Below are 21,832 nucleotides of genomic sequence, written 5' to 3'. Positions count from 1 at the left end.
TCAGAAGAGAGAATCTCTGTGTCTATTTTTAATCAAGAGTGAATATATTTTCTCTCTGAAAAGAAGATCCTTATCCCTTTTATCAGTTGTCTAGCTGTGGGTATTTCCTAGTTATAACTTTATATATTTAGTCCTCTTATTATTTTCCTTTGTTTAGAAATGCAAATTCAAAACAATGGGAAAAATTGATGAGCCCCTCACTTTTTTTGAGGGGGGAGGAAAATTGTAATAAATGCAAAACTTTCTTCTCTCCTTCTATAGTCCTCTAGTTTAGGGACGTACAATATAAATTGCTTATAAAATTAGGTTGGATATATTAAATTTTAATTTTGAAAATCATTATAAAATCCTATTCATGTTTTATACAACACAACCTGATTCCCATTACTCCTGCTTTAGATTCCTTCTCTTCTGTACCGTATTTTTAAAATGTTTTCTATTTGAAAATCCTCACAATAAATTACAAACTACACTTTAAAGGATGTAAAGATAGAGGAACATGTCAAGGTAAATCTTCAGCTTTCACAAGTCTGTGATGATTATAAAATAGAGACCTCCAAAGAAACTGAAATTCAGAGGAGAATTCAAAGTGAAACTGATTTAGACAGTGATTTCTCCTGACTCCCTTCCTACCCCCATCCATTAGGTTAAAATCCCTTTAAAAATGTGAGAGTTGCTAAAGGCTGCAGAATTCATGTACTGAAATTTTCAAGCAGTATGAAGCTATTGTGGAAGAACAAGTACAGTTTGTGTGTTATAGTTAAATCTACCAGACAGGCTGGCAAGCGGAGCAAATCACGAGTTTGGGGTGGTGAGTGTTTGCTTTAAGCAAAGACATCCAGTCTCCATAGCACTGTGATTTTATAGCATAGATCAGAGTATACTGTTTTTTTAGCTAACACCATTTTCCCCACAACATACTAAAAAAGATTGAATCAATAAATCTTGAACTTCCAGAAAAATGTGTAAAATAAGCAGGTCACAGTATAGAGTGAGTCAGTATGTAAGTAGGAAGGTAGAAGCTCTGTAAAAAGCTAAGGAAAAAGCAGTTTTACTTAGTAAGATTTGCATGTGTTAGAAAATAGTTAAGCTGAAGTTAGAGTCATTTTCATAATCCTTTTTAATTATAATATTTAGGATGTGGTGTAAATCCATGTAGTATGGATTTTGAGAGGAAAGATGTTCATTAAAAATAATAGTTTTTATAAAATTTTGAAAGCAGGAAATATATGGTTTCTTGTTTTTAAAAAAATACTATAAATGGGCCCATTCATAAAAGTTCTGCTTATTTTTCTCAGAGATTCACATGTGTTAATATCCTCTATGTCAAAATATTTACTTTTCATGTGTTTAAATCAAGAAAACATTTATCCTCTTAACATAAATAGTAGAATGAGAGTTTAAATTCTACCTATTTATACAAAGAGGTTTTTAGATAATTTCACTTTTGGTGTCTCAGCTTAAGAGATTTTAACTCTTTTATGATCTCTGAAATATCTCTTGCTCTGTTGACTTAATTTGAATAATATAATCAATCATGGCTTGAACTTTTTATAGCTATGAATTTATTGTTTCTTTTTAACTGCCTGCCCCAGTTAATTTTTTTTTAGACTATTAGTGATCTCTACAGAAGAATCATGACATTTGCACATAGAAAATTTGAAAGCAGCTGTGTGAAGACAGTAGTTATTGAGCAAGATATTCATTTAAATGCAAACTTCTTGATCTTGAATCTTTTATCTTGATCTTATCTTTGAAAACTTGCATATGGTTTTCGGCTTACTCAGGACACTATTTCCTTCTGTAACATACAGTCAGTCATTGAGATCTGCTTCCATTTCAGATTAGTTCAGATTAGTTTAGTGTAGTATTTATTATTATACAAAATAAAAATTATCGGGTATATACGCAAAATGATAAATACAACTTTATTCATTGAGGCATTGCTTGTAATGGGCAAAAGATTAGAAACAACCTAAATATCTGAACTAATTAAATTTCAGCATTCCATACAATGGCATATACTATATCCCCATCAAATAGGTAAAGCATCTCTTTGTGGACCGATATTGGACAAGGTCCTAGAGATATTGACAAGAAAAAAAGCAAGATGCATAAGAGTGTATCAAAGAAAACTCTGAATGGTTTCAGACACACCAAACACAAAAAAATAACAGCTATTGTCTCTTGGGAGGACAGAGTATAGAGTTAGATAGATGGAGCCTAGGAATCTTTTTTCTTTTAATTTTGTATCCTGTGTATGTGTTACTATTGTTTTAAAATTACCTTGAAAAATCATCTTGATTAGAAAAGTGCTGATAGCTAAGTCTGAAAACTGAAAATATGTTATATTTAATGTCCAGGTATAAAGTTCATTTTTACTGATTAGAATGCGTGATTGAAATGAAAAGTTGGATATTACAGCAGAAAACTTTGGCTCTGTTGTTTGGCTCTGGTTATGAGGAAGTGATTCTTCCTTTAATATTTTGCTCTATACAGTAGATTTACCCTGGGAAATTATCTGTAACTCAGATTTAGTAGAAACTTTTTTTAAAGCCAAGTATTCTTCAAAGCTATGACACTTTAACATACCTGTTTTTAAAATTCTGATTTTTCTGTAACATTGGGTTCTTTTATTTTATTTATTTTTTATAAATTTATTTATTTATTTATTTTTGGCTGCATTGGGTCTTCGTTGCTGCACGTGGGCTTTCTTTACTTGCAGTGAGTGGGGGCTACTCTTTCTTGCAGTGCACGGGCTTCTCATTGCGGTGGCTTCTCTTGTTGAGGAGCACAGGCTCTAGGCTCCCGGGCTTCAGTAGTTGTGCTGCGCGGGCTCAGGAGTTGTGTCTCGTGGGCTGTAGAGCGCAGGCTCAGTAGTTGTGGTGCATGGGCTTAGTTGCTCCACAGCATGTGGGATCTTCCCGGACCAGGGATCGAACCCGTGCCCCTGTATTGGCAGGTGGATTCTTAACCACTGCGCCACCAGGGAAGTCCAACATTGGGTTCTTCTAAAGCAGAGCATTCAATCACTATGCAGCCTTATCAAAGTTAATAACAGCTTGTCCTGCTAAACTTAGAGCCATGTATAGTTCTAATTGAAGTTTGCAAAAACAGCAATTTGGATTTTTCTCTTTTAATATTCTAAAAATTGGTTTAAGAAACAGAAATTCATATCTTTAGAATATTGGAAAAAGTACTATATAATGACTAAACTGTGCCCTAAACGGTCGTGTTTAAAATCACCTTCTGTTCTAAATTCTTTCTCAGATTTTCAGGCATTCTTAAATTACTTATATTTTACTAAATGCAAATTTGCTTTATGAAGCTGTATGCAGTTCAAATATAGGAAATTAATTCTTACAAGGAAATGCTTGATGTTCAGAGTTTGGAATAATCGGTTGGCTAGGAAAACATTATTGAACATCACAGACTGACTTGCCTTCACAGGGATGAATTTTAAGCTATTACTTTTTTTTGGAAATGGAAAAAAGAACCTCTAATTGTCCTCTATTTACAGTAACCATATGTCCCAGACTTTCAGGATAGTTCCCGGTTTTGTATTCTCCATCACCTCAGACCATGCGTATAGATTTTTAGGTTGGAAAATTTGTTCATTCTTCTAATATGAGAAATATAGTTCTTTGGGATCGTTTAATTTAAAGTAGACCTTAAGAAACTCATTTTAGATCACTTCTTTTAAAGAAGGAAGATGTGTAGCAAGAATTTTCTAAAATATATTTTTATATACCAGAATTACTTGAGACAAGGGAAGTTTCAGTATGTGGAATTTTTGCTCTATGCTCTTGTTCACACAGTGCAATCAATGAAAAAGGAATATGGGATAAGATGTTTTCTTTCTGCCCCACAGTGACCAGGCACTGCCTCTGTAAAGAAACTGAATCTCTAGGAAAGATTTGTAAGTTAAAAGGTTTTAAGAAATAAGGAGCACAATAAACACATGGAAAGATGCTCAGTATCATTGCCTCAGGGAAAGGCAAACAAAACCATAATGAGATATCACTTCACACCCACTAGGAGGGCTATATAAAAAAGATAGGTAATAATAAGTGTTGGCAAGGATATAGAGAAACTAAAACCCTCTTACAGTGCTGGTGGGAATATAAAATGGTGCAGCCGCTTTGGAAAGTCTGCAGTCCCTTAAAAGATTAAACAGAGTTACCATATTACCCAGAAATTCCACTCCTAAGTATATACCCAAGAGAGATGAGAACATGTGTCAGTACAAAAACTTGTACCCTGGCTTCCCTGGTGGCGCAGTGGTTGAGAATCTGCCTGTCAATGCAGGGGACACGGGTTCGAGCCCTGGTCTGGGAAGATCCCACATGCCGCGGAGCAGCTGGGCCCGTGAGCCACAGTTACTGAGCCTGCGCGTCTGGAGCCTTTGCTCCGCAACAAGAGAGGCCGCGATAGTGAGAGGCCCGTGCACCGCGATGAAGAGTGGCCCCCACTTGCGACAACTAGAGGAAACCCTCGTACAGAAACGAAGACCCAACACAGCCATAAATAAATAAACAAATAAAGTATAAAGTGTTAAAAAAAAAAAAAAACTTGTACTCGAATGTTTATAGCAGCCTTATTTATAATTGCTAAAAAAACAGGAACAACCCAAATGTCAATCAACAGATAAATGGATAAATAATATGGTATATCCATATAACATAATATTCAGCAGTAAAAACAAGGGATAAAGTACTGATACTTGCTACAACATGAATGAACCTTGAAAACGTTTCTTATAAGTGAAAGAAGCTGGTCATAAAGGACCACATATTATATGACTTTATTTATGTGAAATGTCCAGAATAAGTAAAGCAATAGAGATATAAAGTAGATTGGTGGTTGCCTAGGGCTAAGGAAAGAGGGGGGAAATGAGGAGTGACTGCTGATAGATATGGATTTTCTTTTGGGGGTGTTGAAAATGTTCCAAAATTGGTGGTACACTTTAAGTGGGTGAATTGTATAGTATGTGAGTTATATCTGAGTCAAGCTGTTATTTTCAAAGTGGGGTGTCTTTTACTCATTGGTTGACACATTCTGTTTTCTACATTCTTTAGCAGTTGTTCTCAACCAGGGACAGTTTTGCCACCCAGGGGACATTTGGCAATGCCAGGAGATATCTTTCATTGTTACAACTGGTGGAGGAGTACTGCTGGCATCTAATGGGTAGAGGCCCAGGATGCTGCTAAACATCCTTCAGTGCATGGACAGCCCCACAACAAAAAAATTACCTGGCTTATATTGTCAATAATGCTCAAGTTAAGAAACCCTGTTCTCTACTTGTGTTGCTCTAGTGATAATGGACCACAGCCATGTTTTTGAAGCACTGAAAAATCATGAATCATCAAACAGATAGATGTTCACTGAATTCCGTTTACTGAGGGCAAGGCTATTCAGTAAGACTAAACCACTCAAAAGTGTTTTATTTCTCTATCTGGTTAAGTCTAAACCTAAGTTTATTAGATAATTCAGTTAACCGAAATATTTTATCCCTCTGTCATCTTGATTGAGATTTAACTGTATTTTGTTGTATTTTACTTTGTTATTTATCTTCTTAAAGATCAAATTTATGGAGAATAACATCTACTTGCCATGAAAACAGAAATAAACATGCCACAGCATAGCCTTGAGGATATAATTAAAGCTAACTTGTCCATTTCAAAAAAAATTATCATCAACTCATGTTCTGGAATAGGAATATGGCCCTAAACTAAGCTAATTTGCTAGGCTTCAGTCTCCAGCCATGCTCCTTTTATTGTATGTACCTGTTTGACCTGTCCAAAGACTGGTCCATGGGAAAAGGGAGCAGGGGTTTCATTATAAAATCTAGCATTTCAAATATAACAACTAACATTTATTGAAAACTTATTGCTTGCTAGGTATTATGCAATGTACTTTATGTATATTATCTCATTTAATTTTCACAAAACCCTGTTAGTTGGCTATGATTATTCCTATTCCTGTGGAACATCCCTCTTATAACTCTCCACCCTCCTGCTCCAGTATGCACTGGTTGTTTTGTAGGTCTTACACTACTGTCATTCTGACAGTTCCCTTCCCCATAATTCTAGGGAATCCTCTTTCCTTCTCTCCTGTCTTGAATCCCCTGCATCTTCCCCTACCATGTTGTCCTCCCTCATTTTGGTGAAATATATCCTCCATTACCTTAGAAGAACACCAATGTCTTTATTCTGCCTTCATTATTGAAAAAGATATTTTGGCTGGGTCTAGAATTCTATGTAGGATATATTTTTCTCTCACAATTTTGCAAGTGTTATTCTCTTGTCTTTCAGTTTGGGGTATGATCTGTTTTGTATCTCTCAGAGCTCTTAGAATTTCTTTATCTCTGGTGCTTCGAAATGTCACAGTATTGTGCCTTTCTGTGGGTCTTTTCTTCAAGTATTTTACCTAAAACTCAGTGAGGCCTTCCACTCTTAAAATTCATTTTCTTGAGTTTAGGGAAAGTTTCTTAAAATGCTTCTTTGATAATTCCTTCCCTTGTTTTTCTTTCTGGAATGCCTACTGCTTAAATGTTGACTTTTAAAATTTATCCTGTAATTTCTTTATTTTGGGAATCCTACAGTCTTTTCTTTTGTCTTTTAGTTCTACTTTCTGAGAAATTTCTTTAACTCTATTTTCTAATTCTATCTTAAACTTTTAATTTCAGTTATATTTTTAATTCCCAAGAGTTCTTTCTTGTTCTTTAATTGCTTTTTTTATACCCTGCTATTCTGTTTGATAGATGTTTATCCCTTATCTCTGAGAATATTAATTACAGTTTTTCTCAAGTATTTTTCCTGCAGTCTGACTTGATTCTTATTTATCTGACTCCCTTCTTGCTGTTTGTTTTTTTGGTTAGATCTCTGTTTCTCATGTTAAAGACTTTACTCAAATATTTAATGGTCCTTAACTGTCCATAATCTATAAGATTCAGGGTTTATTACCTGATGATATGATGCATTGAGAAGTGCACCAACATCACTTTTATAGTATTCTTGCAAAAAAATGCATAACCTAAATTCAGCCATGAAGAAATAATACACAAACCCTAATTGAGGGATATCCTATAACTAGCCAGTATGCTTTTAAAATGTCAATATTATGAAAGACAAAGAGACTGAGGTACTTTCCAGATTCAAAGAAACTAAGGAGACATGACAATTAAACGCAGTGTATGATCCTAAAATGAACCCTGGATCAAAATTAGTAGGACAGTTGGTGAAATTTGAGTAAGGTCCGTAGATTAGTTAATGTTATTCCTGGTTTTTTATACAACTCAATAGCAAAAAAACAAACAATCCAGTTAAAAAATGGACAGAGGATATAAATAGACATTTTTCCAAAGAAGACATACAGATGGCCAACAGACACATGAAGTGATGTTCATTATGACTAATAAGGAAAATGCAAATCAAAAGCACAATGAGCTATCATCTCACACCTGTCAGAATGGCTATTTTCGAAAAGACAATAACAAGTGCTGGCAAGAATGTAGAGAAAATGAACGCTTATGCACTATTGGTAGGAATCTAAGTTGATGCAGCCACTATGGAAAACAGTATGGAGGTTCCTCAAAAAATTAAAAATAGAACTACCATATGATCCAGCAATTCCACTTTGGGGTATTTATCAAAAGAAAACAAAAACACTAACTTGAAACGATACATGCACTCTCATGTTCATTGCAGTATTATTTACAATAGCCAAGCTGTGGAAACAACCTAAGTGTCCATCAATAGATGTATATGTATATATACACACACATACAATGGAATATTAACCATAAAAACAAGAATGAAGTCTTGCCATTTGCAACAACATGGATGGAACTTGAGGGCATTATGCTAAGTGAAATAACTCAAAGAAAGACAAATAATGTATGCTGTCACTTATATGTGGAATCTAAAAACAAAACAAACAAAAACCAAGCTCATACAGAACAGATTGGTGGTTGTCAGAGAGGCAGGGGATGAGTGGGGTAAATGAGTGAAGGGGGTCAAAAGATACAAACTTACAGTTTTAAAATAAATAAGTCATGAGGACATAATTACAGCCTGGTGACTACAGCTAATAATACTGTATAACATACTTGAAAGTTGCTGAGAGAGTAAACCTTAAAAGTTCTCATCACAGGAAACAAAAATTCTGTAACCATGTAAGGTGCCCAATGTTAACGAGTTTTATTATGGTGATTATTTTGCAGTATATACAAATATTGAATCATCATGTTGTACATCTGAAACTAATGTAATGTTGTATGTCAATTATACCTCAACTAAAAAAAATTTAAGTATGTGGGTGGATGCATGCAGGAAAAAAATCTCAGAGAAGTTACTTAACAGTTAACTCTAGTGCCCTCCGGGAACTATGATTGCAGGGTCAAGGTTTTCATAAGCTTACTTTAAATTGATAAAGATTATGGGTGACAGATATTTACTGTCTGTTACGTGTATAGGTTTTTTTTTAACAATTAAAAAAGCTTAAGAATAAAAGAATGAATAAATAAAAGTGTTAATATTTCCTCTAAAAATATGTCACTTAGTTTTGATAATTGTGCTATGGTTATGTAAGATGTTAACATTTGGGGAAGCTGGTGATTTTATTCTTTAAATATTTTTCTCTCTTCTCTCTCTCTCTCTCTCTCCTTCTCTTTTCTCTTCCTTCCCCTCCTATCTTTCCAGAACTTCACTTACACATATATTATACTGCTTGATATTTTGTCACAAGTCCTCTTTATTTTTCATATTATATAAATTCTTTTGATATATCTTCAGGTTCACAGAACTTTTCTCTAGTTATTTTCAATCATATGTTAAGCGGATCCACTGATCTTTAATTCACATATTCTATTTTTCAGTTCTATATATATTTCAAAATATACATTTAATTCCCTTTTATAGTTTCCATTTCACTGCTGAGATTCCCCATCCATTCATTTATTATGACCTTATTTTCCATTTTATGTCCTTGAACATCTTTATAATAGCTACTTTCATTTTCCTGTCTGCTAATTCCAAGATCTGGCTTATCTTGTGGTCAGTTTCTATTAATAACCTTTTCTCTTGCTACTGGGTCACATTTTTCTGTTTCTTTGCATGTTTAGTAATTTTTAATGTATATTGGACATTATGTGTGACACATGATGGATACAATGAGTTTTGTTATCTTTCCCTAAAGAGTGTTGATTTTTGTTCTAGCAGGTTGTTAACTTAGCTGAACTCTAAATGCTAGCTCCCCTTAGGTGAACATCAACTGTGAAATCTATGCTGAGTCCTTTCAGCCTTCTAGCTGTTGCCTTTCACATATGCAGTTCAGGGATCAGCTAGGAATTTGGGTAGAGTTTATACGTAGATTTGAAGGGACTCTTGTGGCTTCTTCCTTTCAGGGGTTGTCCCCCTCACTTTCCAGTTAGACTGTTGACTTCAAAGTAAGTCTTTGGACTCCTCAAATGAGTAAGATTTCAGATTTCTCTTTGAGTTCCAATCATTCCACCATATGAACTGTGGAGTACTACCAGGTGAAAAGCCATATGAACAGGAATCCTACCTAACACAGTTCATTCTTTCAAGGATTGACTCCCTTCCAATTTCTGCTTGCTTTTGGTCACTCTGTGGTGCTTTCAAATAGTTGTTTTGATATATTTTCAGAGTATATAGTTATTATCTTCAGAAGGATCAATCTAATATACTCTATTCTGCCATGACCAGAAGTTGTAGCATATTACCTTTTATTTTCCATTGATTTTTTCATTGATATTTCATAGGGTTAAACAAACAAAAAAAAACTTCGATGTATTTTTGTGAATGATGACAATAGCTCATCAAAGTTTTCCAAAAAGATCAAGCATATTACTAATGTCATTTTTTCTTCTTTCTTTTGTAGACAAGAGATGATTTCCTAGGTCAAGTGGATGTTCCTCTTTATCCATTACCGGTTAGTATAGATGTCCATGATTTTACTTTTTATGTTTATTCTTTTTATTTTAATAAATGCTTACAGATACACAATATAGTAAATGTAAATATTTGATTTGTAAAGTGTATACTGCTATTATTTCTTGAGCATATTATTTTCTGAAAACTCATCTCAGTTTTCCATTTTATTTTCAAAATTCCCTTACATGAACCCCAGTAAGAAATAGAGAGCCACTGAAGTTGGTTGATATCATGAAAGCATTGTTTGAGGAAGATCAGTTTGGAAATATTCTACTGAATAACTAGACTGGGGAGAGCTTAGTCTCACAAAAAGAAACTAAGATCAATTACAACAATATGGGCATGAAACTGAACCTGGACCAAGCATATAGCAACAGAAGAAAACAGACAGATGCAGGAAACATTTCATAACATAACATTACTGGATCAGGCTTTTAACATGGAGATCCAGTTGAAAAAAATAAAATTAAGCAAAAAGTAAAGATAATACAAGTTGAACTTGCGAGATAAGGGTGGTATCTCAAGTAGAAAACATAGGAGGAAAGCCATTTTTTTTTGAGATATGATAAATTTATTTTTGGCCATATTGCATATGAGTAGTAAACAAGAAAAATGAAAGCTTAAAGTGGGCAGCTGACAGAGATATAAAAATAAGTTGTGTAGGGAAAAGGGTCTGGAAGGATTGAGAGCTATCATTGTTAAGGCAACCGCAGAATCTCTGAGAAGAATGGGCTGTCCAAACAAGAGGGATGAGAGCATTGAAGGCTAAAACATTGAACGTTCATCAGTGTGGGTCTGTCAGAGGAGAAAGAGAAGACAGACCAGGAGAAATCGGAAAAGAACGAAGTAAAGTGATGCAATGAGAATTTAAGAGTTTCAAGACTGAATGGGTAGTTAACAATGCAAAGTGCAGCAGAGAAGTAAAGGAGAATAAAAACAAAGGGCTGCTGAACTTGATAAGAAAGAGAAGTAATACTTCTTTATCAGTCTTTTCCGATGTTTATTGTCTCTCTGTAGTCTTTAGACATTGCAAGCTTTTGATAATGAATTTAATCCAGTCTTATTTTCCAAGCTGCTTACTTTTTTGTTCTCCTAGAACTGTCTCTATGATCTAACCATGCCAGCCTGCTGACATTGTACATATTCCATATTTCTTTGGGGCTCAAGCATACTAACCATTCTCTACTCTTTTTCCACTTTTACCCTCCCTTTGTCTTCACGACACACCTGCTCAGCTAGTTTTATACTGAGTTGTGATGCCAGGTGCAATTCCTGCAGTGCAGGAAAGTGAAAGTGCTGTCAAATTACCAACTGTTACCGTTTAATAAGCTGAAGCTACTTTTTTCTCACCTCTAACTTCAATTATGCCTTAGGTCATAGTTAATGAATATTCTTGAAAAGTATATATTTTTGGTGTTATAGATGTATCTTGAAAACCCACTGTTTTATTCTAGACAGAAAATCCAAGAATGGAGAGACCATATACATTTAAGGATTTTGTTCTTCACCCAAGAAGGTCAGTAAATATAAAATAATAACATATGAAATTTTTTTTTAATCTCTTTATACCTTACAGTAGCCTCTTTAGAAATTCAGTTTCAACCTTTGTAAATAAGCTACATATAAATATCAGTTTTTAAAAGCTTTATTGCTGTTTCTGATTAAAAAGTAATATATGCACAGTGCAAAAATTCTGAAAATACAGAAAAGTGATCATACCCCTTTGGGAAAGACTTGTCTCCCTTATATTTATCATACTATGAGAATGAAATTTGTCATTAGTTTATATGTATTTTATATCTTACAGTATATGTAATTTTGTCATACTGTGCTTTAAAAAATCACAAACATCAATTCATGTAAAAAAAACATCCAGGGAATTCCCTGGTGGTCCAGTGGTTGGGACTCAGCACTTTCACTGCCATGGCCCTGGTTCAGTCCCTGGTCCGTGAAGTAAGATCTTGCAAACTGCATAGCACAGCCAAAAAAAAAAATCCAACTTGATACACACAAAACCATTTTCAGGGATATATAACTACATTTAGCATACTTTCATTTAAAAAAAGATATTTCAGAAAACTCAAATATTTAGAGAAAATAACATGAGCAAAGACTATAATTTACAACCCAATAGCCTGTTCATAATTCCATTTTCCTAAACTGAATTACTTGATTTTTGTCAAAATTTTTAAGTTTAAGCTGTAAATAAAACTCCTTTTGATCTTCTGGACCACAGAATCAAGTAAAATCTGGTGAAGATGTGTATGTGACTTTACTGTCAGAAAGGGCAGAGTAAAGCAGAGGAAGGAAATCTGTGAAAACAACACTATATGTTTTGTTTTTAAAACTAGAAAATGCAATTGAAAAATATAGTATGGGAACTTAGTAAAATTTTTGATAAAAATATTTTATATTTTTAATCAAAATTTTTAAGTATTCATTGTAATATAAATTATTAAAATAAGGGGGACAGTGCTTTCTGACTGTGTTCATATTTACTGTCTATAAGAGAAACCACATATTTAATTTCTCTAGAAGTCTTGCAATATAAGTCTCTTTTCTTCCTTTAATTTTGGACTGATTGTGACATCTGTATATCAAGAATAACTAAATATTTCTTTCTTCTCTTATTTGGTTGCTCTAGTAACCTGCTTTTCAATTTGTCAAATGCTTTCCAGTATCTTTATCTTCAAAACACTTACATCTTCTGTCTGCACTGGGTATTATTGCAAGTGCAGAAAGAGCTTTATCCAACTACATTCTTAGATTTTTTTGAGCATCACTAAGCCCAAACCCACAGGCATATTATCTAGTTGGAAAAATATAATAAAACCTATCACTGTGGAGAAACTCTCCTATAAAATATTATCTGAGTAAGTTTTCTGTATCCATCTTTTATAACAAGTCAGAGTGTTCACACCTCCTTAACTATGGAGACATGAGTCACGTTAGTGGCCTGGGAAATAAGCATCAGGGGTTTTATTGACCACTCAGGGAAGGTACACTTTCCAAATCCATGAGCACTGTGTAGAGAAGAACAACTAAAAAGCTTAAGGGAGGCATTGGGGGTGGGGTGGGGTAGGGGAGTATCTCTTGAAGACAGGATAAAAGATTAGGACTTTTGTGTCATATTACATAACTGAAATCTATTAAAAGAAAATACCCAAAAAACCTATACAGAAAGCTAGGACAAGCAAGGATTTCTTAAGTAAACAGGATGCTAGATTTGGTGGGGGCAATAGACAGAGTTAGGTCTATCAGTTAGAAGCTTAAGAAAGACAGATTTTAAAATCCTTAAATGTTACTACACTGGGCAGCAGCCCTTAACTCAGGCAACTCATTATTCAAAGAGGTGATACAAGATACAATATGAAAACAGATGAGGTAAATTAACGTATGACAGATTCAAACAGCTGTCAAAGACACTAGGTTTCAGGCAGTTATCCATCCTTGCTCTCCACTTTTCTGTCATCTTATACAACATGGCTAGATTATTATCCCTAAAGCACATCTCTGAGGGTGACTTTCCCTATTCCCAAAATTCTATGCAAAATAAAATCTAATAAAAGTTCTCTTATTTCACATGGATCTCATCAGCTGGACCATTCCCACTCCCTTTATGTATCCTGTAATTCAGCCAGTCTCAGCTACTGCCATTTCCTTAACTGCACCCCAGGTTTCCCATCTATTTCCTTGTTTTTGCTCTCTTCTCTACTCATATGCCTTTCCCTTCACTGCCACAGATCAAAATCCTCCCCAGTCTTCTAGCCCCAACTCAAATGCCAACTTCTCTTTCAAATTCTCTCTGATCTTTCACTTAAACTTCCATAGTTCCTTATTTAGCTCATAACAATTATTTATTTATGGATGTTCCTTTTTCTCCACCATCTATTCCTTTTCCTAAATATCTTCTGCACTGGAACTTGTCTTTGAATCTCCTCTGGTAGCTACTAGATGTTCAGTAAACTCTTATTAAATGAGTGCTTTTCTTCTTAGTATTAAAATTTTGTGAATTATTATTTTCTTTTCTACAGTCAGAAATCAAGAGTTAAAGGTTATCTGAGATTAAAAATGACTTACTTACCTAAAACCAGTGGCTCAGAAGAAGATAACACAGAACAGGCTGAGGAATTAGAGGTGAGATTTTATAAATATTTGGTTAAACTAAAAAGAAAATATCTAATTTCTTATTTTACTATACTCTGAAGAAAAAATAACTATTCAAATAAAGTTAATGTGTGAAATAAAAATTACTTCCCTGGACATTTGTTTATTTTACCCAAGAATTTGTTAAACATTTCTTTCCACTAAGGATATTTCTGTAGAATGAATGGCCATTACTGATGGCATTCTTAAGGGTTAGGGAATAGAGATTGTAATGTTTATAAATGAAAGCGTTTGTTGTAATTAAGTCATTAACTGTTTCTAGTTTTTCAGAGTTTTCTAAAACGATGTCATGTTCCCCCTCCATTAAAGTAAGAACACAATTTAGTATTTGTAAGTTAAGTATGTGGAATATTTGAGAAGGCTCTACTAATTAGGAACTCTTTTATGAAATATAATTCCTGTTACTTTTCCTATCGTGCTTGGGGTGGGAGTGGGCGGGAGGGCTCATAGAAAAGGAGGAGACTAAGAGAGAGAGAGGGAGAGAATATAAGTGATCTAATAAAAAGCCACATTTATGGGGGGCCAGAAGAATTTAACCATCTTCACGGATGACAGGATAAGAGGAAGTCCAGTCAAGGATTTGGGCAGAACCACCTGCCTTTGGGGTGCGTGAAGAAGAGGCAGAGAGTATGTACTTGGAATAGAATTGGACAGGGATTTGGAGCCTGGAATCTTAGTTGCAAGCTCTGCTGCTTGTGAGCTGAGTGACCATGTGAGTCTCTGACCTTCTCTGGACCTCAGGTTCTTCCTTTACAGAGTGACAGGGTTGTACCAGATGACCTCTGAGGTTTCTTCCAGCACAAAAATTCATGATCTGAAAAGGGAACAATAACATTTGCCCCTTGAGGTTCCCACTGAAGGAAGCTTATCATCAAAAGATAGCACCTTAGTCTACCACATTGACTGAAAGCACCCAGTGTGCTGGCATCAGTCTGCTCTGGAGGGTTTTGTATGTGTGGCTTCCTCAACAGTCATGCCTCTTTGATCAAGGTCTGCTGAAGTCTCCAGAAAAACTGTAAGGCTGAGGGACCCTTCCCCAGTGCTGGGCTCTGCATCACACACCCAAACGTCTTGAGAAAGAAAGTTCGAGAACAAGTAGTGCTTTTGCAACAAAGCCTTCTGGGAATTTTTTATATGCACTAATGAGACTTTATTTTGTAGGGGAATTCATAATAACAGAAAGAAAGAACTTTTTTTCTTTAAATCATAGACTGTAGTTAGCCCTTACTCTGGCAATCAAAGAACTTGGTATCCTCTCTTAAGTCTAATTCCCTTATTTGATTACCTTTTTTTTCGTTTTAGTTTTTCTCTGATTTGTCATATAACAGTCTTTTTTTTTTTAATTTAGAAATTTATTGAGTAGAATTTTCTGTACCTGGCATTTTGGTGCACAGGGAAACCTGAATAATGGAATTCTGTTTGAAATGAAGGATGTCTGCTGTAAAGAAAGAAAATTCTTTATTTAGTAACTTAAAAAAATTTTAACAGCATTTCATTATTTGGTAACCTGCTCCAAATTTTGCCCACAGACACGTATCACAGGTACCTTATTCACAGTTCAGTTTCTGTGGGTAGAGCTGCTTCGCTTCATTTTGTGGTCTCATGTCTCAATGTTTGAATTCCCTCAGAATGCACCTTATAATTTCAGTAGATGTAAGCATGCAGGAGTTTATTTATGAAAGGCCCTCGGAATTCAAACACACGAATCTGTGCTTATTTATCTTGTGTAGCTAATGACCAGAGAAGTCTTGTCTTTGACATTTAGTTTGTGACTGAATATATAAAATCCTACCATTTAAAGAAAACAATTGTAATTCTCAGAAGAGGCTCACTCTTAGGCAGTGTATGCCCTAGTACGATAAAGTGTGGCTATAATAGATAATTGTGTAATATTTGATTTTTGCACCCCTTGTAACTTTAGGTTTAGTTGTATGTATTTTACACAATTACCGTATAATATAATGTTTGTTGTACCTCTAAATGCTTTCTTTCTGGACTTTGACTCCGTTAAATTGTGGGCAGTTGCATATTAGTTTTGAGGTTAGTAATAAAGTAACATACATTGATACTTAGAAAATTATTTTGTGAAGAATATTAGCTGATACATGTTTAATAGGGAGGCATTCTCTACAGAAAATGAAAACTCATTCTTTCTAAACAATGTTCAAATGTGTAACTGTACTTCCTCCTGGAACTGAAACAGGTTTTTTAAAAATAGGCCCTTACTTAGTTTTTTGCCCCTTCACAAGTTTACTTGGGTAACATAAATTCAATAAGTAGACCTTTAAGAGAGAAATCTTTAAGAAGATTTTAAAGAAATATTTTTGGTACCATTTTCCAAGCTCTGAATATTTTTATAATCCTTCACAGCAGAAGTGAGGACCCTTTTATTAACAAATTTTATTAATCTGCAGAAAAATAATCAGTGAGCATATTTTTTTAATTAGTCTTTTTTTTCAAGAGAGTGAAATATAAAAGTTCAACTCTAACACTTTTGAAATTGAGACCAGAGAAGTAAAATGTGATTTAATATGTACAAGACAAATTTTTAGATATATAGATCCTATATCATGATCATTTAAAGGAAAGGAAAGGAGAGAGAGAAGGAAGGTAAACATAGATGGAGAGAAAAAGTAAGGGGTTAGAGGGAAGGGAGAGAGAATGGAGTCTGGGCAATAAAAAGAAAGAAAAGAAATTAACGAGATATCAGTTCCCATAGAAGAAGATATAAAGAAGAAAATAGGCTAAGAAAGAAAAGGAGTCTGTTTTACTTCCCATCCAGATTCCTTTTCCCAGAATAATTCTGTCTGTCTTCCTCTCTCCTACCCCTCACCTTCCTTTCTGCCTCAATCTCTAACCTTCACACTGGAGCTAGCCAGAGGAGACCAACCTTGCTGCAGAAACCCCTATCCTTTTCTCCCAGAAAACATTTCTTTTCTTCCCAGCTGTTCTCCTTGACCCTTCCTCTTCAGAACCCACCTTCCAACATAGAAGAATTCTCTTCCATCTTCTAAGCCATCAACTGGCTGGCACACAACAGTCCTCCAGTGCTAGATCCCCAATGTCTAGAACAAAGGGCTCTCTATATATTAAGGAAATGATTTTTTTACCTATTATTATGGTACCAAATATGTTCCCCAGCTTGCCTGTTTTTTTTTAACTTCAATTTAGTAGTTTTTGCCATGTACAAATTTGGGGGGTTGTAATCAAATCACTCAATTTCTTTTATGCCTTCCGGGTTTGATGTCATACTTAATGGCTCCTCCACTCTTAGAATATATTTTTTTAATATCCCCAGGTTTGCTCTAATACATTTCGGTTTTACTTTTTAACATTTTAAATATTGCTCAATCTGTAACATTCTGGTTATAAGGTATGAGGTAGAAACCCAGATAATTCTTTCCTTTTTTTCTAAGTAATTTGCCTATCTTCCCAGAAATTTGAAATGTCTTTATCATATACTAAATTCCTATAAATTTGATTCTCTTTCTGAGTTTTCCAATTCTATTCATTATTGTGGTTTGTGGTATGTTTTATCTGATAAAGTTAATCTTCACTCTTCTTTTTTGGAACTGTGCTGATTATTCTTGCTTGTTTTTATTTCTATTTGAACTTGAAAATTGCCTTGTCTTGTTATTTTCAAAAAAAATCCATAATGTAGTTCTATTGGAATCTTGGCAACTTTATAAATTAACTTGGGGAGAATTGACACCTTTGTGAGATTAAATCTTCCTAGCCAAGATCACATTATGTCTCTTCATTCATTCGGGTCTTCTTTTGTGTCCCTTTAGGAGAATTTTTAAGTTTTCATCACTAGTGTATTTATGCTTCCTAACCATACTGATGTTTAGCAGAACCTTTTACTGACGGCCTTTTCTTTTATGAGGTTTCTTGTATAAAAGCATGTCACTAACCCTCGCTATCCTTTTCAAATAATTCCTTACTCTCTAACTACCCTAGCTAAGGGTTTTTGTATGTTTGCCCCTTGCTAGTCTCAGAGGAAATTTCCAATGCCTTCCTAGCATATAAATAAAACAAAACAAAACTTTCGTTCTTTGACTGTATTATGACCTGACCAAAATGCCTTTCCACGGTCCAGAGGAGAAAGAGAAAAGTCAGACCAGAGAATCATCATGTCTTTTCCATCACTCAATTATTTCTAAATCATTTGCCCTTCCCTATCATGGCTCTACATATTTGATCTTCATCCAGTGATTTTTTTTTTTTCAGGTTTCAGAGAGTTGTTTATTTCCACCATAAACAAGGTGCTTTCTCTGTGGGAGAGACAATGCCCAATAAGACATGATCCCTGCTTATAAGTTAGAGAATAGAGTAAGGTTAAACTATGCTTTTCAATTTCTAAGTGCCTTCCAGTGCTGTTTGTTTATTTGAAAGTTTTCTGTGTCCTTTTTCTCCTATTAGACATGTTTTAAATTTTTTCAAAAAAAATTTTTTTCAAGCAAAATTTAAATGTTATCATTTTGCAGAAAAAAAAAATCTTCATTATCATAAGATATTCCTATTATGGTCTTAAAAGTTGACAATGTGCTAATTCTGTCTTTGCATAGTTTCTGGAACTGGGTGTGCTAAATCTCTTTTAAAACTTCCTCTAGCATAATTTATAAGGTTAAAAAAATTAAGCACACACTTAATTGTTACCATTCTGTTTTTCAGCCTGGCTGGGTGGTTTTGGACCAACCAGATGCTGCTTGCCATTTGCAGCAGCAACAAGAGCCTTCCCCTCTACCTCCAGGATGGGAAGAGAGGCAGGATATTCTTGGAAGGACCTACTATGTAAACCATGAATCCAGAAGAACACAGTGGAAAAGACCAACCCTTCAGTATGTGATGACTTTCATGTTTGTAATCTGAATACTTTTGGACCACTAGTTTTCATTTTGAAGTCATGGCTCAAATGGCTCAAATGGATTCGTAATAGTATGGGGATCCAAAAACTGCAAGAATGCTAGAATTTTTATGGCCCAGGGCTTTAAAAATGCTGTCATGGATGCTTCTTTTTTAAAATGATTTGATAGTATTAAAAAGTATTTGAGTCACAAATACCACCCTTCTAATTGCTTCTTTATTTTAATAAATTGTCAGTTATTTCTGTTTTTAATTATAGCCACAAAAGAAATGTTTTTCTCTTGAGACTAATTTAGAAAATCTTGGAGATTTTTTTGTAGTTTGTTACTAAAATATAATGAGATGTTAATTTCTACAGTACAGTATTTTTAAAGTGTAAATTATTTATAAAATTGAAAGGACTCAATTAATAAGGTCTTTTGTTAAACACCCATTTGCCAATCTGGTCAATGTATACATAATTTCCAGTGTACCCAAATCAAGGACAGAATGGCCTTTGAGGTATTCTGATTTATGTTTCCTCAGTGACATTTTTCTTTTATTATCATCAGACTGAACGTTTGTAAATACACATTTATAAATTCTTCCATTATTCATGTTTATTATCAAATATCCTTCCACTTATCCTTCCTTATAACCTTATGAAGTCTTTCTTTAGTTGTCTACTTTTTGACACAGACATAAAATTTTTCTTATTTGTCCCTTAATGTTCTAATTTTTGGCTTTGGTATTTTGTATCTGATATAGTCCAAGCACTTTCGTAGATATTTTCCCTTTTCAGATCCTTCCAAAGCAAATTAATGATCCAAGTTCTTCGTGTCACAGAGGCATTGATCTCTGTAGAATGGCGTACAGATCGCAAGACTGAAAGCACGATAAATTTCTGCAACATCCTCCTGTTGTATACCTCAGTATTATGGCAAGCCTGACTTGAGCAGAATCACATTTTTTTCACTGTGGTTGGTGTTGTTTTCAGCCAGCAAAAATCAACTATTTAGGAGGAAAAAAGTGTGAGGCTTTCCCTTAGGACCACTATGTTTTCTCCAGCAACAGTGCAGTAAGAACTGGTCTTCTGACTATCCTGGGCTTATCTGGCATTAAATAAATTAACAATAATTTTTTTATTAAATATCTATACAAAATTCTAGATCTTATGGTCTGGCTATGTTAAACACAACTAGCTAGAACAGTATAACTAAGAAATGACTGGGGAGTGGGTGTTCAGTCTGATTAACCGTACCTTTCCTAGATTCAGACACGCCTTTACTACTGTCCTTTTTCAGAAGAGGTCCATTACTGTATATGATCAAAAGCAGATAGATACCATTTAATCTGTACTCTATCAATTTTTTAATTATAGTGTCCTTACACTGTCTTTCCTTCTGCCCTCTGTGTTCCTACACAGGAAGCTTTACTCTTGGCTTAAGATCAGTTCTGGAAAATGTTACTGTCTGATTCATGAAGATGTATATGTAACTCTTAAAGCTTCTGTTTTATGAACTTTCTGGAGCTACTTTAGATTTTACTCTTGTAAGAACATGGTGAAATAATAATATAATGAAATTATTTATGAAACTCTCAGGTATTCATTCATTCAGCAAATACTTTTTGAGTGCCCATACATGGGAGACATTATCCTAGGCAAAGTTAGGAACGAAAATATTAGGCACATTACACATTTTCACAAAAACTTTAACTCCATAAGGTACTCTTGCAGGTACCGTTGTGCCTAGGACTTAATCTATGCATCTTGAAGCAGCCTTTGGCCCAGAACAATAAATTCTGATCTAATATAGGTTTTTTTTTTTTAATGAAAACAGAATTTTTGACTATCACTTTAACTCTCTTCAGACGTGGGTGATGGCTTTTACATTTCTAATACAGGGACAGCCTAACAGATGCTGAGAATGGTAACATTCAGCTGCAAGCCCAGCGTGCATTCACTACCAGGCGGCAGATATCTGAGGAAACAGAAAGTGCTGACAGCCGAGAGTCTTCCGAGGTAGAAATCATTTTCTTGTTCTTGTGGATAGACATATGTTACAGCAGTAGATTGAGGTATGTGTGGCTTAAGCTTATTCTGTTCATTTTAGAACTGGGAAGTTATAAGAGAAGATGAAGCCACCACGTACAGCCATCAGGCCTTCCCCTCATCTCCACCATCAAATAACTTGGATGTCCAGACTCATCTTGCAGAAGAATTGAATGCCAGACTCACTGTTTATGGAAATTCAGCCACTGGCCAGCCAGTATCCAGCTCAGTAAGATGGTCTTAGATTTTGTTGGAGCTTCAGGATTTTGTATTATATGTTATTCCATTCAGTGTCTAAAGACTGAATGTTATCTTTTTTCCTCCAGTTTTATTGAGATATGGTTGATATAACACATTGTATTAGTTTAAGATGTACACCATAATGATTTCATATATATGTTGCAAAATTATAACCACAATAAGTTTAGTTACTATCCAACCCTTCACAGGCTTTTTTTTTTTTCTTGTGATGAGAAAAAAATTGTCTTAAGTTACACGTAATAATGTGTTAGGGACTTTGGTACTTTACAGCACGGCCGTTTTCAAATATCCCCACTAATAATAGTATGAAGCAGAGTCATGGAAAATCCAAATGGTCATTGGAGTCTAAATGTCCATTACATAAATCAGTGCCCTCCAGCCAAAGGCTGCCAGGAACACACCTGTAATTGAACAAGTTGGGTTTATTACTCATTTCAGCAAGGGAAAAACACACCACGAGTATCTCAGTAGCAGTATGTTAGGAAAGACTTAAAGGATTTGGGCTCATGTTAATCAGTTTTGAGGAGGGTTTAAGGAAGCAGGACTTTGC

General features: G+C 34.7%; 1 protein-coding gene across 3 annotated transcripts in view; it reads left to right on the top strand.

Moving 5' to 3' along the window:
• NEDD4 (NEDD4 E3 ubiquitin protein ligase) overlaps positions 1-21,832 on the top strand; it is a 146,432-nt gene that overhangs the window by 86,481 nt on the left and 38,119 nt on the right. For all 3 annotated transcript variants that reach the window (XM_082388004.1, XM_082388003.1, XM_082388005.1), the window contains 6 exons: positions 9,904-9,954; positions 11,411-11,472; positions 13,991-14,093; positions 18,798-18,964; positions 20,874-20,991; positions 21,083-21,250. In XM_082388004.1, coding sequence (XP_082244130.1) covers positions 9,904-9,954; positions 11,411-11,472; positions 13,991-14,093; positions 18,798-18,964; positions 20,874-20,991; positions 21,083-21,250 — 669 coding nt within the window. The remainder of the gene's footprint in view (positions 1-9,903; positions 9,955-11,410; positions 11,473-13,990; positions 14,094-18,797; positions 18,965-20,873; positions 20,992-21,082; positions 21,251-21,832) is intronic.

This window comes from Balaenoptera borealis (genome assembly GCF_965194805.1).
Source record: "Balaenoptera borealis genome assembly, chromosome: 3".
NCBI lineage: Eukaryota > Metazoa > Chordata > Mammalia > Artiodactyla > Balaenopteridae > Balaenoptera > Balaenoptera borealis.
Note: the sequence above shows the minus strand (reverse complement) of the source record. Positions and strands in the feature narration are given on the sequence as shown.